The 22148-nt window shown below is 40.8% G+C and overlaps 1 protein-coding gene across 1 annotated transcript in view; it reads left to right on the top strand.

Annotated features, from left to right (window-relative positions):
• Nucleotides 1-22148, top strand: part of LOC139714501 (dynein axonemal heavy chain 7-like) — a 136827-nt gene that overhangs the window by 44891 nt on the left and 69788 nt on the right. Inside the window, exons 32-53 of the mRNA XM_071626208.1 lie at nt 480-593; nt 1156-1305; nt 1908-2090; nt 3154-3333; nt 4037-4168; nt 4762-4983; nt 5445-5642; nt 6383-6538; nt 7154-7322; nt 7791-7917; nt 8649-8865; nt 9445-9761; nt 9983-10124; nt 10761-10874; nt 11544-11662; nt 12295-12475; nt 13102-13331; nt 14604-14793; nt 15662-15802; nt 19471-19674; nt 20274-20416; nt 21716-21848. Coding sequence (XP_071482309.1) covers nt 480-593; nt 1156-1305; nt 1908-2090; nt 3154-3333; nt 4037-4168; nt 4762-4983; nt 5445-5642; nt 6383-6538; nt 7154-7322; nt 7791-7917; nt 8649-8865; nt 9445-9761; nt 9983-10124; nt 10761-10874; nt 11544-11662; nt 12295-12475; nt 13102-13331; nt 14604-14793; nt 15662-15802; nt 19471-19674; nt 20274-20416; nt 21716-21848 — 3762 coding nt within the window. The remainder of the gene's footprint in view (nt 1-479; nt 594-1155; nt 1306-1907; nt 2091-3153; nt 3334-4036; nt 4169-4761; nt 4984-5444; nt 5643-6382; nt 6539-7153; nt 7323-7790; nt 7918-8648; nt 8866-9444; nt 9762-9982; nt 10125-10760; nt 10875-11543; nt 11663-12294; nt 12476-13101; nt 13332-14603; nt 14794-15661; nt 15803-19470; nt 19675-20273; nt 20417-21715; nt 21849-22148) is intronic.

Here is a 22148-nt window from a genome sequence, read left to right as displayed (position 1 = left end):
AACAGCAAAGAACAACAACAAACCAACAAAGAAATTAATAAGAAAATATGGGATATTTTAATCAGGTCTAGGGCAGTTACCCCCTTGGCAATTACCCTAGACCCTTCCCCTTCCCCTAATCGTAATCCTAATCCTGAATCTAATCCTAACCCTAACCCAAACTCCTAACCCTAAACCTAACCCTAACCCTAATCTTTACTCTAACCTTACCACTAGCCAGTATTCAGCCGGGGGGGGGGGGGGGGGGGGGGGGGGGGGGGGGGGGGGTAATTGCCCTCTGGGGGTTATTGCCCAGATACGGAAGGGGAAGCACCTTGCAAAATAAGAAATATTTTGTTTTGTTTTGTCACAGTCTGAAGGCCATACAAATACCAAATCTACTCTTAGCAGGCATTATCAAAATATTATAAGACATCATGGACTGCATTTTTTGGTATTGAATAACCAATGTAATTTGTGTTTTCTTGCTCTCCCTCAAGATCTATGAGATGATGATTGTCCGTCACGGCTTCATGATAGTCGGAGAGCCCTTTGGAGGAAAGACATCCGCCTACCGTGTCCTCAGCATGGCTCTAGCAGACATTGCAGAGAAGGTAAAAGAACTTTTTTTTAGGCTATCCATTAACTCATTCATCAGCCATGAAGTAGTATTCAAGCTGCACTTCTAAATTCATTGACCCCCCTTTCTTGCATCTTTTATTAATTGTAGTTTGTATTCATATGTCTTTTTTTTTCCACTCAATGATGTCATAGCTTTATGATCCACAGTAATGAAAACTGCTATAAGAAGACACCTATGTAACAACACGAAACACTATAGAAATACGCTGTAGTGCATGGCACGGCATGCAGTAGCGGAAGTGCATTGCACACAAGGTTTCTTTAGATTGATGTCGCCTCTGTGTACAAGCTTCTAGGCGAGTACACAGTGCGCACCATCTAAAAATACAGAGCGTACACTGCACTTACATTGTCGCACAACGCACAAGTGTGCTATTTCTTTTATAAGATAGCGACACACTGAGTTTTGATGAATAACGGATAAAATGATTTCTGCATGAAGATCTGTAGTTGTAGTATACGTACCTGTATCTCCAAAATGAGATTCTCAGTAAACTGATATCCCGACTCTTGACACAATGTCCAATCTTTTAGGGCCTCATGGAAGAGAATCGGGTGCAGATCACAGTCATCAACCCCAAGGCCATCACCATGGGTCAGCTGTATGGTCAGTTTGACCCCGTCTCCCACGAGTGGTCAGATGGAATCTTGGCCATCAGCTACAGAGCTTTTGCAAGCTCCACGGTAAGTCCAAGCAGATGTTCTTCTGGACCAAAATGGTGCAAGGGTATATGTCTTTCACTTTTAAAATAATATGCTATTACTTTATAAACTTTCTGAGATTATGTCTGTGTGACTTCATTAATGGTATATCAGTCTGTAAGTTACAAATTGTAAATATTCTGTTTCAGTACATTTGTCAAATTCTTATAGCATTTTATCTTTGTAACCATAAATGTGTGCTTCGCACAAAGGACAATGTTAATTTTCCTGGAAAACTACTTGATTTCGATGGCTAGGTGAAAACGAACGCCCCTTGCAAATTTACTTCTATACCCATTTTATTAGGAGTCATATTTTGGGTATCTATAGTGTAGGCATTTTCTCTTCTACTTTGCTCACACTGTATGTCCAGGGTAACAGAAATCTGAAATTATGAAAGTTACATACTATATGAGAAGAGAACGTTTTTCCAAAGCATGACTTACATTGCTGTCTCAGAATAATGTGGCATACAGGGGGTTTACACCATGGCACATAAAGAGTTAATTCCCTTGTAGCGATGATGTGCTGAAGGCCTATTGTGCATTTCCTTTCATCGCCCCCTCTCTCTCTCTACTCTCCAGACCCCGGACAGAAAGTGGCTCATCTTTGACGGCCCCATCGACGCCATCTGGATCGAGAACATGAACACTGTGCTGGATGACAACAAGAAGCTCTGTCTGATGAGCGGTGAGATCATCCAGCTGGCCCCGACGACCAACCTCATCTTTGAGCCCAAAGATCTGGAGGTGGCCTCTCCCGCCACGGTGAGAAACTTTCTTTTGGATTTTCCCCAAAATGTTCATCTGGATCTAAAATATTAAAGGACAAGTTCACCTTCATAAACATAAGGATTGAGAGAATGTAGCAATATTAGTAGAACACATCATTGCAAGTTTGAGGAAAATCAGACAATCCGTTCAAAAGTTATGAATTTTTGAAGTTTTTGTGCAGTACCCGCTGGATGAGAAGACTACTGCAGTGTATGAATAACTTAGATGTCACATGCGTACAACAATATAAGGAAAATATAAAGAGAATTTCACAAAATTCCATCTTTTGAAAAAAGTATACATTCCCCTGTCTCGTTACCGATAAATGTTATGGGTAATATTATTCCCCCTGCCTTTAGAAAGAGGCAAGTCAATTGCTCTTTTATTATGCGAAAAAAGTGAACATATGTTGAATTTTCTTTTATATTTTCTTTATACTGTTGTACGCATATGACTCACAAGCTGTAGTAGTCTCCTCATCCAGCGGTTCCAGCACAAAAATTTAAAAAATTCATAACTTTTGCATCGATTGTCCAATTTTCCTCAAACTTTCACTGATGTGTTCTACTAATATTGTTGCATTTTCTCAATCATTATGTTTATAAAGGTGAACTTGTCCTTTAAGTGCCATGAGATTTATCTTGAGAAACCATTCTTGGTAGAAAAATTTCTCTGTCTGTTTTATTGTCACATTTGATATACATGTACAAGACAGCTACCATGTGATGTCTTTCTCAACCCATTAATAAGTACAGTTTGTATTTAGGCAGGTGGGTAGAGCCACTACGCCCACACCCACCTACGAACACACACACACACACACACACACACACACACATACACACATAAGATTGTATAGATACAAGTATAAGCTTTGCAGTAGGTTCTCAACTTGTACCAATATCTGCATGTAATAGGAAGATAAATATCTTCTTTTGTCCCCATATTGTTTTCTAATCATGGACCCTTACAAGCTGTAATCTGTGTGAAAACAGTAATGTACTAGACGTGGAGAAGTAGTAAATAATGTGCCCCGTTTCTTTCATTTTTTTCTCAGGTGTCTCGCTGCGGTATGATCTACATGGAGCCCCACATGCTTGGATGGCGCCCTCTCATGGTGTCCTGGATCAACACACTCCCGGCCGGCTTCAACGACACGCACAAGAAGCTCATAACGGACATGTTTGACCGCATGCTGCCCGCCTCTCTCGAATTCGTCCGCAAGAGTGGTGTCAAGGTAAGTCATCTCTACAGGTGTCTTTTTGCGGAATACTGCATGCTATGTCATAGTACTTGATCCGAGTTTTCATTCAACAAAGACTGTTGCATATCAATCTCCTAACTTAGCCATTGTATTGCACATGACTCTTTGTTTGTCTTTTTGTGTGTCAGATTGTCTGTCCCAGTGCCTAGCTCCATTCCTGCATCAAAGGTCTGGCTGTCTACCTCTACATACACATTACCAACAAACTATCGGGAATCGGTGTGAAAGTACATTGAACCCTGAAACCTTAACCTATTGAGGACGGGCTGATTTTGCTATAACACACATTTCCCATAGACATTTGCCCGAATATACTTGGGACTCGTCCTCAAAGGGTTGAAAACCTGGTAGCGTCAGGAGAGACCATGTGATGGGATGGCTGGCCGACTTGAATCAGTTCAAAAATTCTACACAGCAGAAATGCAGCTGAAGAATCTTAAATGAAGTTGAAAGTTATTGATGAGCATAATATGCTTTGGTTCACATATGATTTGCTGATGGGAAATTTTATTCCAGCAGGCCTGCAATAGTCATGGAATATACCCCCATGGTCAGCAAATGAAGATCAATTTATTTGGGCTCAAACCTTCACTACCCACGCCAGCAGGTCTTTAAGTTTTATGTTCATGATGTGCTGGACTCTCTCAATCTACCCCCCTCCCCCTCTCCTTTACAGGAACTGTCACCTACCAATGACACCAATCTGGTCAAGTCCCTGATGAACCTCATGGAGTGCATGTTTGACGAGTTCCAGGATGAAGCCGCCATGGGCAAGATGGACGAGCGCACCATCGTCGGCTGGATTGAGGTACACCGTAAAATCATTCCCCCCAGAGGAAAATTAACCTGACAAAACGATATAGGTAGCAAGATAATCACAGCACACTACTCCAAACTCAAACCAAAATGTCATGTAGCGTATTTTATTATTTTGATACATCAATGAAGGAAATTTGGAAATCAATTTATTACCATTGTTGGTGGCAGTCCAACTTTTGATAGACATTTTTTGAAATGAGATTGCAAATGGATAAAGATGTGATGATCCATTCAGCGTAAGTATGGTAGAATTTGGGGAAAATTTCAACCTAATGACATCAGAAATGACATAGTTCTTTGGAGGCTCATTATTAGTCTGTGCCGTTTTCATAATCATAGAGTAGCATTAATACCATGGTTCTGTTTTGTTCTTTTACAGCATCTATTTGTAAACCAGTTATTGAAAGACAGAATGATGTAATTATCTAAAGTTTTTGTGAAATGCAAAGAAAAAAGGAATGAAGCAAGAGAGCTCTGTTACTGTAAGAGTGACTTCAAATAGAGATATGATACAACCTAATTTGCCAATAGAATTTCTGAATGTAATTCATGTCTCCCTTTTTTTCTCTTCTTCTTTTCCAGGGTATCTACCTGTTCTCCTTTGTGTGGTCCATTGGCGCCAGCATTTCCGGTGAAGGTCGCGTCAAGTTCGACCTTCTCCTGCGCGAGATCATAGAGGGCGGTCTCTCCGAGGAGTCGAGGAGCAAGTACCGCATCATAGAGTTTGTTGACCCTCCCATCAAGTCCTTCACCCTGCCCTTCCCCAAAGAGGGCACTGTTTACGATTACAGATTTGTCAAGGAGGTGAGTGGAGGAGATAACTGCTGCAGCTTTATTTTGCTGTTCTCCTGTGTTTGTCTATGCTTGACCCTGTCAAAATGGATGCCATAAATCTGACAAACTCTTGGCTTTATGGTGTCCTACATGCTGTATGTGTGACTTTGTGTATTGATCAATAACAGAGAGCACAAAATTAGATTATTCATTCCTTGACAAATGCTGTAGTACAGTAAAAATTTTTGTCCTGGAGAAAATGCTTTGCAAGGCTTCTTTGAACATTCTATCGCAGAAATGCCATCTCATATGCATGATTGTGTTCAAAGGTAAGAAAAAAATTATAAACTAGCTTAATACAGAAATATATGCATTGTGAATGCAAAAGCAGCAACAAAGAAAAACAATTATTGTGAGTGCCCTTTAATTGCAAGTTTTATATTGACAGATAACTTTTCATTGTATATTTTTGGATGATGTTTCTTTGAAAGGATGCTGGACGTTGGGAGCTCTGGACCGAGGAGATCAGAGAGGCCCCGCCCATCCCCAAAGATGCGGCCGTTAACTCAATCATCGTGCCCACCATCGACACGGTTCGCTACACCGCCCTTATGAAGATGCTGGTAACCCACCAGAAGCCTTGCCTCTTTGTTGGACCTACAGGAACAGGAAAATCAGTCTATGTGACAGTAAGTATTCAGGCAGCACGCAGTGAGTGCTACTGACTAATTTGACTGAATACAAACATTGGTCCATTGTGTGTGATTACTAGACTATTAGGCCTGAATTCACAAAGGTGGTACAATCTTATCCATGGTTTAAACCATGGACAAAGACCGTAGTTTTCTATGGGGCGCCAAGTTTCGCATGGCCTATTTCGTTACGAAATCAGTCATTTCGTTGACGAAATGTTGTCATTTCATGGATGAGTGAAAATTAGTGAAATTTAGAAAGCCATATTATTTCGGCATACTGTAAAACAAATCTGTAAATTCTGTAGTTACAAACCTTTTCCTGAAAAGTTCTCCATTGAATCTGATGTCTAGTGGAAAAGCAGAAGTGCTGTGGCACTGCAGTGCACAAGTAGCAGTGAAATTTTGTTACCCATTTCATTGCTTTGTCAGGATATCGTAAATTGTAACATCTGTAAACTGTCATTTTTCTTGATGAGGCCGACTTCAGCTCATTTCATGCTACATCCAGCAAGAAATGAGATTTCATCAGACCTGGAACCCTGTCCAATGGAAACATTCAAACTTCATGTCATTTATAGAACATCTACCAAGACTGGTAATTTTATTAGAGATGGACCCCCCCCCCCCAAAAAAAAAAAAAAAAAAAAAAAAAAAAATGTTGAAATCAATTTATTCTTGCACCAAATGAAGCATGCCGCATGTCATCATAATCATTCCATTCTTGTTCTTGACAGGAATTTCTTCTGAACAACCTGGACAAGGAGGTCTTCAAACCCAACATCATCAACTTCTCTGCCCAGACCTCGGCCAACCAGACCCAGGACATCATCATGTCCAAGCTGGACAAGCGCAGGAAGGGAGTGTTTGGACCGCCGTTCGGCAAGAAGACTGTAAGTCGGGGAGAATGGTGAAAATAGGTCTTGTTAGCTGTCTTCTCTGGTCCTGAAAACCCATCCTTGAACGATTTCAAATTTGTCTCACAGAGTCCTTTTGACTACTTTTGGTTTACAAGAGAATGGGCTTGAAAGTGACTTTGTGAAGATGTATTCAAAACTGTTTGCTTTATATAGAATGAATATGCAGCACCCGCTGCTGTAAAGGGATCAGAACCAGCACAGGCTGTTGCGCAGGAGCTTGGTAGTCTGAGGGGTACAATGCCGTTCTAGCAATCAGGAGATAATTATTTTGAGTCCATCCCGAGTATGTATGCCCATGTTTTTTTATCGTGGCTGCTACTAAAACACAGAATAATCAATGTTCATGTACATTGATGAAGGGCAGTCTGTCAAACAATTGCAAAGAAAACAACTTGATGTTTGAATTCATTCATTTGAAATAAAGATTAGTGTACATGTATGTACTTAGTCCACAAAGAACGATCTTTAGTCTACATTTGATATTTGCTATGTACTTTCAAAGGATTATGAAAACATGCAGATTATGACGGGATTTCAGTTATAAATGGAATCTGAAATTATTTCATTTTTGGCTGCTCTGCTCACCAGGTTGTGTTTGTGGACGATCTAAACATGCCAGCCCGTGAGGAGTACGGGGCCCAGCCTCCCATTGAGCTGCTGCGCCAGTGGATGGACCACTGGAATTGGTACGACCTCAAGGACTGCACCGCTATGAAGCTCATCGACATCCAGATCATGGCCGCCATGGGGCCTCCAGGTTCGTCTTGCCATCCTTTCACTGTCTGGCTTTGTAAATTATCTTAGGCAGAGTCTTTGTGTGGTTAGATTTAGCTCTCCATAGAAAGTTGTCAAAGATTCCCAAACATGATGAATTTGGGCCCCCTGTGTCTTTGTGTTGCTATTGCAGCAACTTTCATTCTCAATCTGATATCTAGTGATGGAGTTCCTTAGTAGAATTCTGCTATGCGTGCGTTGTTATTTCAGTTGTCATACTTGTTAGACATGATATGTCTGTGAGAAGATGTTTATCTCTGTGAGGGGTAAAACAGATGTTCACATAATGCTCATCATGTTTTGCCAAAAGTTACCACCAAATTCTGACAATTGAAGGAAATACACACCAGGTATATTTTAGTGGTGTCTGTGGAAGACCGAAATTGTATACATGATGATGTGTACAATGTAAATATTACATAATTGCATGTTTCTTGTTGCGTACTAAAAGGTGGTGGCCGAAATCCCGTTACTCCCAGATTCCTCCGCCACTTCAATACGATGACTATCAACGAGTTTGATGATACCACCATGGTCAGCATCTTCACCAACATCATGGCTTGGCACATCTCGGCCAGGTGAGTTGCTCTGTCAGGGACTTAAGATTAGTGTATAAACACCAAGATATTTTGTGTGCTAATCAACACTGTAAGCACACTAAGGGTTAATCTATATTCTGCTCTGGTCTTAGATCAATGTATCACTTGGTAAGCTTTCTCCTTGATATGGTTTCTTCTCCTTAACCCATTGATAACGGGTTGATTTTGTTACAACATGCATTTCCCATAGACCCCTGCCCGAGTATACTTGGGACTCGTCCTCAACGGGTTAATGAAAATGTTTTTTTTTTCCCCCAAACGACTTTCTTTCAATCACATGACACAAACAGAAAATTAACAAGAAAAAAAATACATTGAATCTCAAAGTTGAGAGGAGGAAATGTAGGGATCATGTTGCAGAGAATTTACAATTAAAGTCCAATGTGATGTTGGGTTTAAAGGATGCTTTCATTTCCCACCATCAACAATTCACCTCACTGTGCAATGACTGAGTGTTCATTGTTAAAGACATCCAGGCATCTTATTTAACCACCTGTTAAAGTAGAATTAAGTCTCATTACCATGTCTCTATTGTGTTAACGTCCTAACGAATCTATTCAAATACAACTGTACTTCATCCGTATTCAGTGGGCATCTTGAAGTCAACATGAAATCTTTGTTGTTTGTCTGTTTTTTGCATTTTATCTTGAGGAGACTTCTTTACTTTAATCTCATTTGATCTATTCTTTGTTTGGTATAATCTTTATTAGGGGCTTCTCCAAAGAGTTTGAGCCCATCGTGAACCAGATCGTGGCTGCCACCGCGGAGGTCTACAATGCCACCATGAAGAACCTGCTGCCCACGCCGGCCAAGTCCCACTACCTCTTCAACCTGCGAGACTTCGCCCGCGTCATCCAGGGCGTACTCCTGTCTATCCCCGACTACTGCGAGTCTCCGGCCGTCATGAAGCGTCTATGGGTCCATGAGGTCAGCTTCTAGTCGTCTTTGATAAAGTCTAATTCCTAACTTTGATTCACATGTGAAGGAAGTGATGAGTTGAATATTTCTCTCTAGTAAATGCTTATCATGGAACCATAGTGAATTCGTTTTGTTTTGTTTTGGTTTTTTTTTTTCTTTGCATAGAATTGCAAAAAAAAGTGTGATGAATTGAAAAATAACATTGGAACTTTAAAAGCAATTTTGGCTTGAATGCAGTGAGGTATTCTGCCCTCCTAGGGTCAGAGAATTTCAAGTTTTGTGACTGCTTCAGATATTTCAAAGTGTGAATACAGTTGTATACTTGCAAATGTCACCCTCTATAGAACTAGAGCAAAAGTGCAAACACACAAACGTCTTGTGGAAATATCAAATGATTATGCAGAATTGTTGCAAATATGGAATTCACTTAAAGTGACCCAATGAAAAACCAACCCTGAGAAAATAGTAATCACATAAAAGGATCCACTTTAACACTGTGTGCTTGCCAGTGATTCAATAATACCACACCTAACAACAAGTAATCATGTCTGTAATATCTTGCCTTTCCAACTCTGAACCATGCTTCAGGTCTTCCGCGTGTACTATGACCGTCTCGTGGATGACGACGACCGCAAGTGGACCACGGAGTGCGTCATGGAGATCGTGCAGAACCACCTGAAGGAGAACTTCCACGTCCTCTTCGAGCACCTGGACTCCAACTCGGACGGTAAAGTGGAGGAGGACGACCTCCGCAGCCTCATGTTCTGCGACTTCACCGACCCGAAGAACGAGAACAAGAACTACATCGAGGTGACGGATGTGGAGAAGCTGCGCGTCATCGTGGAGAGCCACCTGGAGGAGTTCAACGCCATGAGCAAGAAGCCGATGAACCTCGTCATGTTCAGGTCAGTGAAGAAGGTTGAAGGTAGACTAATTCAGCCATACAATTAGCAATGCAGCTTCACTCATTTAGAAACTTGAATGTATAACTGGAATCTTCAGAAGCTCTAATCATAATAGTGTGTGGCAGTGTAGCTCAGACTAAGCAAGGCTTTCCACTCATCCTATAAGCAGATTTCGTCACATCTTTTTATGGAGGATACTAACATCTCTTTCTCCCGTCCAGGTTTGCCATTGAGCACGTATCCCGCATCTCGCGTGTCATCAAGCAGCCCAAGGGTCACTGTCTGCTGGTAGGCGTGGGAGGTAGTGGCCGTCACTCCCTTACCCACCTGGCTGCTCACATGGCGGACTATGAGCTCTTTGAGGTCAGTTGCACTTTCTTTTCGGGGATGGAGGGGGGGGGGGTGGGCATTAATCTGAAGTGTGTAATTGGATATTCATGAATTTTAACCCCCCCTCAAAAAAAACAAAAACAAAAACACACTGACACAACCACAAACAATATATTGAGATACAAGGACCTTACAGTATTCCTAAAAACCATGCAGGGCTGATGATGCTGGAGATTTAAACTCCACAGACCAGTTTCAAATCATTTAATTGATGTAGGGATCCAATGTTCTTTGATACAGCTGTAGCTGTTTCAACGTGGCAAACAAAACTGTAGAGCTCTAATATGTGGTACATTGTAGCACCCCTTGGTATCCACCTGTACACAGGAACAGTGTAGCAAGCCAAGCGACATATTGCTCTTAATGGTACCTGCCTGATAGTAACTATGTTCAAGCAACACCTTTGGGCCCATGCAAAAACGTAGACCACTACTACCAGTTTGCTGTAGGCCCTATGTACAGATTAAAGTTGGTATGCAGGCTGGTTCAATAAATACAGAACAGGGGCAAAACACAATAAATATGGTCAGAAATTTACATTATCCAGAAGCTTTTCCCGAGTGCTGTATCATTAATGTCATACTATCTCTTATCACCTGCATCCTCAAGGTGGAGATTTCCAAGAACTACACTTCAGTGGAGTGGCGTGAGGACCTCAAGGTCATCTTGAGGAAGTCCACCGAGGGAGAGCAGCACGGAGTCTTCCTCTTCTCAGACACACAGGTGAGGGCAGCACACACCAGGGCACCATTATTTTCATGAAAGTTAGCAGCCCTGACAAGGTGTCAGTGTCTGACAATCACCATAGTTACAGTCAGTGACCAGAGCTTCTCAGCCAATCAAAACCAAGGATTTTACTGAAGTTGTCAGAGACCCAGAACTTGCTAGGGCTGACAACTTTCGTGAAACGATGCCCTTATGTCCAGTTGACTCATTTTGGAGCAGAGTGGAGACTGCGGTATCAAAAATTGCACTGGTCTTGATTTGAGGACTAGTACTTTAGATACTGCCATTTATTTTCCTCTGTTCCTCTGTTGGGTTGAGATTGCAACAGAAATTGTATGCAAATTTTGTTTTGTTATTTCCACATTTGATAATTTCAAAGTTTACTCTGTGCCTTTTCTTCCTTTGTCTTGTGTTGAGTCATCTACTAGCTGTAAAGTGAACTGAACAGATTAGGTGAGCGAGTAGATAAAAGGGGTCCGTGGAAGTACAATATTAAAGACGTTTCTATTGTCTCATGCACATTACTGTGTTTACTCTCCACTGAGCTTTGCTTCCAGTTATTCCATCCAATTGCTTCATACAGCCTTGAAACATGTCAAAAGCTCATATCTGAAAAAAGGGAGTCTCATCACTGATTCAGTAAATATTTGTCGGTCTTTCCCCCAGATTAAGCAAGAATCTTTCCTTGAGGACATCAACAACCTTCTGAATGCTGGTGAGGTGCCCAACCTCTTCGCGACTGACGAGAAAGCCGAGATCTGTGAGAAGATGCGGGTGATTGACAGGTGGGTGGGTCACCAGTGATTGTGTGTATCTTGGAAATCTGGGAAGCAGACATTGTTTTTACCTTATTGGTCAAACATGGAAAATTTTAAGAAGTCTGCTTTTGCTATCTGTAATTTTTCTACTTCATACTTCAATGGCCTCTTAATGTTCAATTTCTGAAGTCACTCACCCCCACATACCAGTATGCAAGTGTGGCCTGTCAACTTTATAAAAAAATCATATCGCTTTTGACAATGTCAAGATGTAGTTAATAATGATAATAATGATCATGCACTAAAGTTAGGACTTATATTGTGCCAAATCCACTCTGTGAGAGTGCTCAACTTAACTTGAGGTTTAGGGAGTAGAGGTTTTTATCTTAGTGATGAGTAATTATGTAAGTATTGTAATTTTTAAAAAAAATGCATATACAAAGGACAATGTACATGTATGTCCGTTATCATATCTATCAGCGTGTCCATTCATACATGATTTTATTTCACATAATCACAGATTTTGAGAAGTGTTCAATATTTGAGAAGAGATTATGCAAAACTTTTTGTGAAATTAATTGAAACCAAGTTTCCCCATCTTGCCATCATTTTGAGGTGAGGTACCAAGTTCTTATCATTTCTATAATCCCTTCTCTCAGGCAACGCGATAAGAGTAAGCAAACGGATGGTTCCCCCATCGCCCTCTTCAACCTCTTCATTGAGCGCGTGCGAGAACAGCTTCACATCGTCCTGGCAATGAGCCCCATCGGAGACGCCTTCCGAAACCGGCTCAGGAAGTTCCCCTCGCTCGTCAACTGCTGCACCATCGATTGGTTCCAGGTCAGGCATACCACCAGCGCTTCAGATTTTTTCCTCTTTTGCTTGTTTCAATTCCTCTCAAATAAAAAGAATAAAAGAGTAAATACACACACAAAGAAGAATGGAATTTGACCATTTATGCAGCTTAGTTTGTAACTGTGGTTAGATTTCTAGTGAAAGACAAAATTCAGTCTCGTGAACAGACTATCTGATGAAGCCTTGATCACTGACATAGAGCCATCAACAGAGATAAATTTTCCAGCTCAAGATATTTCTATGATTTTAGTGACTATGCTCAGTGAAGATGGTGCTACTTTTGTTTAAAATATTCCAATAACAAATTATATGAAATGATTAATAGCAGAAATTGTGTTGGTAATAATGATGTGATAATGATTATGATAACAACAATGAGAAAAGATAATAACAATTGTGATAACAACAATATTAGTATATCTATCTTGTTGTTAATGTTTTTCATGGCTTTCCATTGTTGTTGCTACAAACTTCATTGAAGTAGTAATCTACTGCCTTATTCTTTGTACATTAGTGTTGCTAGACTATTAAAAATCATCTAGACTGATTAATGCAAAGTATTCTGATCTTGACTTTCTCCCCACCCCCCCCCCCCACCCCTCCCCCGTCAGTCATGGCCGGAGGATGCCCTGCAGGCCGTGGCTAGCCGATTCCTGGACGAGGTCGAAATGGACGATGACATCAAGGAGGGCTGCATCAACACCTGCAAGATGTTCCACACCACCACCCGCAACCTCTCCCAGAAGTTCAAGGACGAGCTGGAGCGCCACAACTACGTGACGCCCACCTCCTACCTGGAGCTGATCAACACCTTTAAGACGCTGCTCAACAAGAAGAGGATGTAAGCTTTTTGCCCTTAGTTCTTCGATCCATGAAAACAAAAATCTCACTTCTTATTATTTGTTTACTTTCATTGATTTATGTTCACAGAAATATATGTCCCATGCAACTACAGTGATGTGACAGTTGTAGATTAGATTATATTTCCTTGGTTTTTTTGGGGGTGAGAGCAGTCCTTTTGTGATGATTATGTTATGTATATTCGTATGGGTTTACATAAACCCATTTTTTTGGTATGTCTGCTGAGTTGAAATTCTTCTTACATTCCATGATTTAAGCTGCAAAATGTGAAAGCATGTCCTATCCGTAAGATTTCTTGCAGTTAGGAGCGTTGTGCTATAAACTTAGAGTTTTGTTCACACAATCTGTAACTTCAAGTTGGACTCCCTAGGGGCATCACTGCCATCACAGATAGCTAACTTCAAATTGTCTTTAAATCAAGACAGCTCCATGGGAACCTAACTTATTTCTGCTGCATCGGTAGTGTTGCTAACCTCCAGTTCCATTCACACAGTCTCTAACTTGAAATTAGAGGCCTTCATCACACTGCTGTCATCAAGGTTAGTTAGCTATAAGTTACTGTCAAACATGATATTCTAGCGGCATGAAATGTTCATGTATTGGAGCCGACGGCCTCTTTCACAGCATGAAATTTTCGCAAAGTGCCTCTGCTGGCATTCAATGCATAGTGTAGGCAAGAGCTTTCGCGTGCATTTTAATTTCGCGAATCTTGGTTCTCATGAAATTCGCGAAATTAAAATGCACGCAAACATTCCTCGTTTTACAGTAGCTTAAAGTTTGTGTGTCCCTTTTGCAGCCCTGATAATTGCAGCCCTGATTCTTTTCATGAGATCATATTTCATAAAGGTTGTACGCAATTCAGACCTGTCTCCAGAAACCCCCCCCCCCAAAAAAAAAAAAAAAACTCAATACTTCTTTATGATAGAGGAGGAAGCAATACTATACACATGTATACTCCAGTTAATTTCTAGACGAAAAAGGAAAAAAGTTCCCAATGTTATTCTCGTTACAAAGGGAAGCATATTCTTATAATCTTGAATGACATGGGCTAAGTTTTTCATTCTTTAAAAAAAAGAAAAAAAAACTGGAGATGTGTTCCCGTAAGATTTCATGCATAATGTTGGAAGACATTATTCTTCAAGCATGCAAAGTTTTGTGACATTGCAAAAGGAATATAATACGACCCTTAAAGTTAGGCCAGCTTCCTTGTGAAGCTAATAAAGTTATCTCCGCCTTGTCTGTCGGTGTACAGGGAAGTGTACCGCAGCAAGAGGCGCTACGAGGTGGGTCTGGAAAAGCTCAACTCGGCCGCCTCCCAGGTCTCCACCATGCAGAAGGAGCTTGAAGAGCTGCAGCCCCAGCTGGTGGTCGCTAGCAAGGAGGTCGACGAGATTATGGTCATCATCGAGAAGGAGTCCATCGAGGTCGCCAAGACGGAGAAGGTACGGGCGGACTGCAGCGGGAGTTTCGATATACCAGTATTCTGACGTACACATAATCTGCAAAAGTCCGAAAGACACTAATTGTCTTCTACAAATTCCAATATCTAAAACAAGAATAACATTTAGGAGACTGAGCATTTGCCTGCATGTGCAGCGCGTAAACTGTGTAATGACTTACCATTAGAATATCAGGAAATCCTCGACTGTTGCAGTCTCAGGTCTCAAAACACTTTTTCTTAATTAACTGTTGAGGACGGACTGATTTTGCTGTAACATATTTCCCATAAACAGCTGCCCGAGTATTCTCGGGATGGTCTTTAACCGGTGAAACTATGGATTGTGTATTGCATTGCCTTGCATTGCATTGGAGTCTGACATTTGAGTCTTAAAAGTGCAGGTTTTGGAGAGGAAATAAAAGTATCTACATGGTTGCTTTTCATCTTTGATGATGCTTGATTGTGCTTCACAATCTTAAACATTTTGACTTACAAAGCTTCAAAGAGTGACCAGAATTTTAGAATTAAAAAAAATATATATATTATATATCGACAAACAAACAGAATTCTTATCCAGATAGGAGCATGATGGACTAATTGATTTCACCCCGCATCTTCTTTTTCTTTTTCCTTTTTTTTTTGAGGGGAGGGAGTCCTTTAATGAATAGGTAGAAATTTCATTTGTGGCAGGAAAATTTGATATTCAAGCATTTTGTTGGTAGATTTGTCTTCACCTAAGGACGATGTCGGTTTTGTAGGAGGGTGCCCACTTTTGTGTGTGTGTGTGTGTGTGTGTGTGTGTGTGTGTGTGTGTGTGGCCAGTTCCTGTATTCAAGAGTACACTCTGGATCCAAACATTTGTCCTCATACAGATCGTGAAAGCTGACGAGGAGGTCGCCAACAAACAGGCCATGGCAGCCAAAGCCATCAAGGATGAGTGTGACGCCGACCTGGCTGTAGCCCTGCCCGTCCTTGAGTCGGCCCTGGCTGCCCTCAACACCCTGACGAACCAGGTACCGTCCCTCTCGGGATCTGCTCATGCTGTATTAGACCCAGAAACATTTACATGTACGGCACAAAGTCTTCACGGATTGGAGCTGATGGCCTTTTTTTGCTGCATGAACTTCTCGCCAATTGCCAGTGGCAGTCAATGCATTGTGTAGACAAAATACTTTTGCGTGCATTTTACTTTCACAAATATTGGCTCCATGTCAAATTCTCAAAAGTTTCAAGCACGCGAAAATTTCAGACTTTGCAGCAGATTGTCTGTAGATAACCATCTCCAGTAAATGCCGTATGCACTATAGAGATTGCAGTGTTTTCATTTCCGGGCATATTTTGTGAGTCAACTGATTATTGTGAAATATTTGGAAAACGTGCCTAAAAAAACTGCCTTTATAAAATAGGAGCACCTGCAGCAGTGTACATCTTTTCCAGTGTGGTGAACCTTTCACTTCTTATATTTGGAAGGACAGAAAGTCGTTATGATGTTTTTGTGCACAAGTCAATTGAACAGTTTTGAAGTTGCGACTTTATCATCTAAGTTAATTATTTTTAGTTTAAATTTCATCTGAATCGAGGCTTATTTCATTCAGTTTGTCTGGTCGTACTGTAAAAGTGGATATATTTGCGTGAGTAAGTTTTCATGCGCAGCTGAGTTAGATGAGTTTTACATGTTTTAATTCTCCGAAATTGAGACATAAACTACTGGAACATATAGGAAGCAGATTTAAGTATTTGCATGATTTTATTTTTGCTCTTGTTTCTGGTTGTGCGAAGTGCATGTAAATTTTTTACATGCAAAAATTTCCACTTGTACAGTACTGTATTCAGTAGAATCAACTTGAATATGGAGTTGGATTGTTTAACCTGATACTAACAGTCAAGATCCTACAAGTGTCTAGGTCATCTTGAACAAATAGCATTGTAAATGCCAAAGTTTTAACCCTAACTGCACTGGGGGGGGGGGGGGGGGCCTCGGAGGCCCCCCCTCGACATTTCGCACGATTACTCTGCAACCTGCAATGCTATCGCCGCGATGCTCCATGACTTTTTTCTTTTGAGTTTCCCGCACATTTTGACACCAAATTTGTGACGCCTGGGGGTACGGTTCTGAAGTTACATGACTTTTTGTACATGCACGTGAGGCCGAAAATGGCTCAAAAATGTGATTTTGTGTACAAAGTCAATGCAAATTGAGTTTTTTCACATGGTTCATATAAATATGCTTATTTTTACTCTCAATGGCTAAAATTAGTTTGTTTTAGGAGTATTATGCTTCAAAAAGTGTCTGTGACAAATTTTGTTACAAAAAACAACAAAAACAAAAGGTCGAAAAAACAAAGAAATATATAAGAAATTCATGAAACAATAAAATAAATAAGAAATTAATTTTGATACCGAATTTTTTTTCAAGTACATTTGCTAAGAATGCCACAAAGATTAATTATACCAAAAATGAGCACTTTTGGAGCTTTATTTACTGATTTAGATGAAAGATTCTGATTTCTTGCATAAATTATCATAATTAATCAAAATAAAATAAAAGAAGACTATTTTGGAAAATTTGAAAACACAATCTTGTAGATTACATCGCACACTACCATTGTGCAAAGTTCCGCGGCGATCGCGCGATCCACGGCCGAGATCTTAGGGGGGGCCCTTGAGGCCCCCCCCCCCCCCCCCCCCCCCCCAGTCTTTCGAGCTACCAAAATAGCCCAGTCTTTTTAGGGTTAAGCTACAGTCATAACAGAACTCTGGGAGCGCAGACCTCCGCCAAACAGCTCATTTCTAACTACTAATCTTGCTGTTCAAATGAGATCTGTGATTTCTACTCACACAGTGAGTGTACTACATGTATGCATGCTTAAAATCGCCCCATTTCCCAATACTGAAGCCTTTTGTTACATCACCAGCTCCAGCTGTGCAGTGCCTTGCAGGAGCGTAGCACACACTTTATGTGCGCACATGGAAACCATGAAAAATGTGCAGCTTGAACTCCGAAGTTCTTAAACCCTACTTACCAAAATATGGGAAATCCTTCATAAAATCCATACAAATTCCCTGATCACTACCAAAATTGAAAACATTTGTCCCTTGTGTCATTCTCGACCTTTCCTGGAAGTTTCATCTACATCCATTCACAAATTTTTAGAGGTATTACACACAGACAGACAAACAAACAAACAAACTAACGCCAATGAAAACATAACCTCCTTCCTTGGTGGAGTTAAAAAACACTAATATGAACTGAACCACATCATCACTAACTTTACATCACCTCCCAAATGCTGTCTTCCCTGTAATTCAGAGAAACAACAGCACATGATTTCCAGTTCTGTCAAGGAATATGTTAATATCATTAATGATTAAGCCCAGCTTGCACATTTCTACTCGTGGTCTTGTGCTCATACAGCGACGGTGCAAAATTTCTTGGTTAATCATGAACATCATTTTCTCCTTTCAAGTCATGTCTACCTTGACCATGGGCAGTAAGGAGTACTCAGGAATTGAACATTTGAGTTCTCGATAGCTGTTTCACATCTCAAGATTTCATTCAGGCAAATGTGTCGAGGAAGAAATGAAATAAAAACGAAATCAATTGAGGCAACAATCATTTATTTTTGTGTATCCTCCTCGCATCATATCCTCTATTTCCCCTCCTCCTTTTTTGTTTTTTGTTCAACAGCATTATAAATCTGCAATAATCAAACCTCGGAGTATCTTACCAGAGAGTGCTCAAAAAGTTTCAAGGAAAGAAATGTTATGCCCGTGCAGTTCAAACAAACATATCAGTCATCAGAGAATAATCACATAATTTTGTATCATTTTTAATTACTGATGTGTAGATTTACATTTGTGTTGTCCAATTCATGTGGATCAGTTTCTTGTATGATCCACTTTCTCAAATGGGCTTGAGTATAAATATACTGAAATGATTAAAGAATTTCCCAGGTGAGTGTACCATGGTTCGATTTCTTTTTGGATAGACTATTTGAAGTCAATGCGCAATGAAATGAAAGATTCCTACATTTGTACGTATTCCAGGCAAAAGCCACATCTTTCAAAAGTTGTGGAAAGCATCTCACTTTTCTTTACCGTGATCCATTTCATACACTTTGAAATAAAACATAGAAAAAAAAAACAAACAATAGCCCTACCTGTCTATCTCTATAGAAGAACAAGATCAGTGGTGGAAGTGGGGCTACTTGGCAGAATTCTGCACCCTCAGAGTGCTTCTCTACTTTGATATACACATGACTTGTATACAATAGGTCTATGAACTATGACATCAGTTGATAAAACTCTGTATTACATAACACTGGGCAGCTCTTTGATTGCCCGTATTTGGCATTTGTTTAGGTTCGTGCTGTGTGCACATCTGTACAATTTGTAGGCACTCGCTCTTATTGCACAGCTAGTTACGCATGCTGGCGTTTTGAACACCACTAGCAGCTAGACCAAGCAATCTGTAATTTGCCTTACGATTTTACACGTAATGCAGTTACACTCTTTTACTGCCCACTTTTTTCCACTACTGTGCATGCTAGTAAGAAAATAAAAAGTACACATGTGACTCACAACAGTATTCCAGTTCTGATTGACTACATCATTCTTGAGCCCAGTTTAGAAACATACCAATTAACATGCCCCTCCCTCCCCCCAACATTCCTTGATCTAGGACATCACCATGGTGAAGGCGATGAAGAACCCGCCAGCCGGCGTGCGACTTGTGATGGAGGCCGTCTGCATCCTGAAGAACATCAAGCCGGACCGCATCCCGGATCCGGGCGGGTCCGGCAAGAAGATTGAGGACTTCTGGGGCCCCTCCAAGAGGCTCCTCGGTGACATGAAGTTCCTGCAGAGTCTGCACGACTATGACAAGGTGAGGACACATTAACCGTTGAGGATGGTTTGATTTTGCTACAACACGCATTTCCAATACATCATTAGGCACCTGCCCGAGTATACTCGGAACAAGTCTTCAACAGGCAAAACTGTGTCACTGAAATCAGAGAATAAGATTGAAATCCGCAATTAAAATATGATGATGGCAAGGTTATGGCACATCAACGTTTTACTAAAATCATGGAATGAAATTGAAAATGCGTGATAAGAAACATTAGGATGCATCATCATCTCCCACATATGATGAAAATGATGCTGATTACTGTGACTTGACGATGATTGGGATTATGATGAGAAAATCTTTGTTGCCATGGTAGTTGTATATTTTGACTGATATTGCTTATAATGATCAAATTGGAAATGATCAGAGCATCATCATTTTCATGATGATTAGACCAGCAGAAATAATGGTAAGCAATTATATTTTATATTTCACATTGTACATTGAGACATTGCTTTGTCGTGACATAGAGTGGAAGTCTGGGTTTTAAGAGCTTGATGCTTTGCTATGAATCCTAATGACTAATTCATTATTCTGATTTGCTCCTTCGTGCTCGTGGCTTTTGACTCTTTTAGGACAACATTGCACCGAGCATCATGAAGACCATCCGCGCCAAGTACATCCCCAACCCAGACTTTGAACCCGACAAGATCCGCCAAGCCTCCACTGCCTGCGAGGGTCTGTGTAAGTGGTGCAGGGCCATGGACTCCTACGACAAGTGAGTTCCAGTCAGATACGCCTCTCATCCGCCCCCTCATTTTTTTTTTCTCTGTCTCTCTCACTCTTTCTATCTCTCTCTTTTGTTTTGTGATATTTACTTTACTGTAAAACAAGGAATGTTCGCGTGCATTTTAATTTCGCAAATTTCGTGAGAGCCAAGATTTGTGAAATTAAAATGGATGTGAAAGTTCTTGTCTACACTATACGCATTGAATGTTAGAGGCAACTCACGAAAATTTGATGCCGCGAAGAAGGCTGTCGGCTCGAATTTGCAAATATTATATACCACAAAAGTACTGTGTTTTACAGTATATCTATACACCTGTTATTGAATTTCGAAATGATATTTGGAAGGCACTATGTAATCTGTGGTCAGTCCTGCTGTTGCAAAACCATGTACAGTGTAGAATGCAAACAGAATTCCACAGTCTTCAGGTAATCTACATGATTTTTATTACAGTACACATTTGGATCTCAGAGTATACAATGTAGATTTGCAAAATGTAAGTGGTTTCTTTGTTGAACTAAGGTTTGGCATGATACCCATAATATCGTAAAGTAAGATTCTTCATAGTTGCAGAAATTGGCACAATGCTGTGGGAATTGCACTGTCTAAAAAAAGAAAGAAAAAAAGGTAGATTGAAACACTTTCACAGATTTCAAGTTCCTTACGTAACATCTGGGGTCTCTATCGGCTAGAATGAGCATGGAAAGTATCTAGTTGCTGTTGTCTCGGTTACTGCAGCATCTTTTGTGAAAAATTGAATTGTAACAATCAGTCACATTCAAAATGTTAACCGTACTTATGTTTGTAGCGTACCATACCCTCACCAGAGGAGTACTCAGATACTCCAAAAGTGTACTGTACCGTACTATACCAAGCCTAAAGTGGACCTCTTCCCGATGTGCTCCAAGAGCGTACCATAGTTATATTGACAGAAGTTTGCATGAGAGGCACGCACGTAGCATGCACTACACTGTAATACACAGAGTTGATTCTCCTTGTTAGGGACACCTGTAAGTTGCATAAGTGTGCCAAGGGCCTGACCCTGTTACTACAAAACATGTGACCCCCTCTGTCCCCTCTGACTTGAGCCCAAAAATAACTCGGGAGGGGGGGGGGGGGGGGGTACGCTTTCTCCGTAGAGCGCTTGAACGCTCCAAAACTGGCATTGTATGGTACAGTTTGCACTGGAATGGTTCACTGCGGTTTGCTTTTTAACACTTTAGATGTGGCTTTTGACATCATGTAAACCACTGTTTTAACATCCTCCCAAATAAAAAACAACCCATCCAGGGTGGCCAAGGTGGTCGCGCCCAAGAAGGAGGCCCTCAAGGCGGCCGAGGCTGAGCTCAAGGTGGCCATGGACGGTCTGGAGAAGAAACGCGCCGCCCTCAAGGAAGTCCAGGACAAGCTGCAGAAATTGCAGGTAGAGTGAGCGGGGGTTTCTGAAGAGAGATGAAGTCATGTTTGTTTGTTTGTTTGTTTTTTTTTGGGGGGGGGGGGGCTGGGAAGTTTAGAAAGCATGGATTCATATCAATCTTCCTTTGTCATTCCCCCCCCCCCATGATATTTTATTTGGTACTCAAAGCATATGTTGTACCATTCACTGAAGTAATCACAGAGGAAGATACATGACAACAATTGGATATACACTTGTATCAGGCTTTGTTAGTTACAGTTGTATACAGTCACATTTTGCTGTGTGTTGCCTGTGTGAACTTAAAAT

This window comes from Diadema antillarum, unplaced genomic scaffold, assembly GCF_040938485.1.
Source record: "Diadema antillarum isolate AM-2024a unplaced genomic scaffold, OU_Dant_1.0 seq00002299_RagTag, whole genome shotgun sequence".
Lineage (NCBI taxonomy): Eukaryota > Metazoa > Echinodermata > Echinoidea > Diadematoida > Diadematidae > Diadema > Diadema antillarum.
Note: the sequence above shows the minus strand (reverse complement) of the source record. Positions and strands in the feature narration are given on the sequence as shown.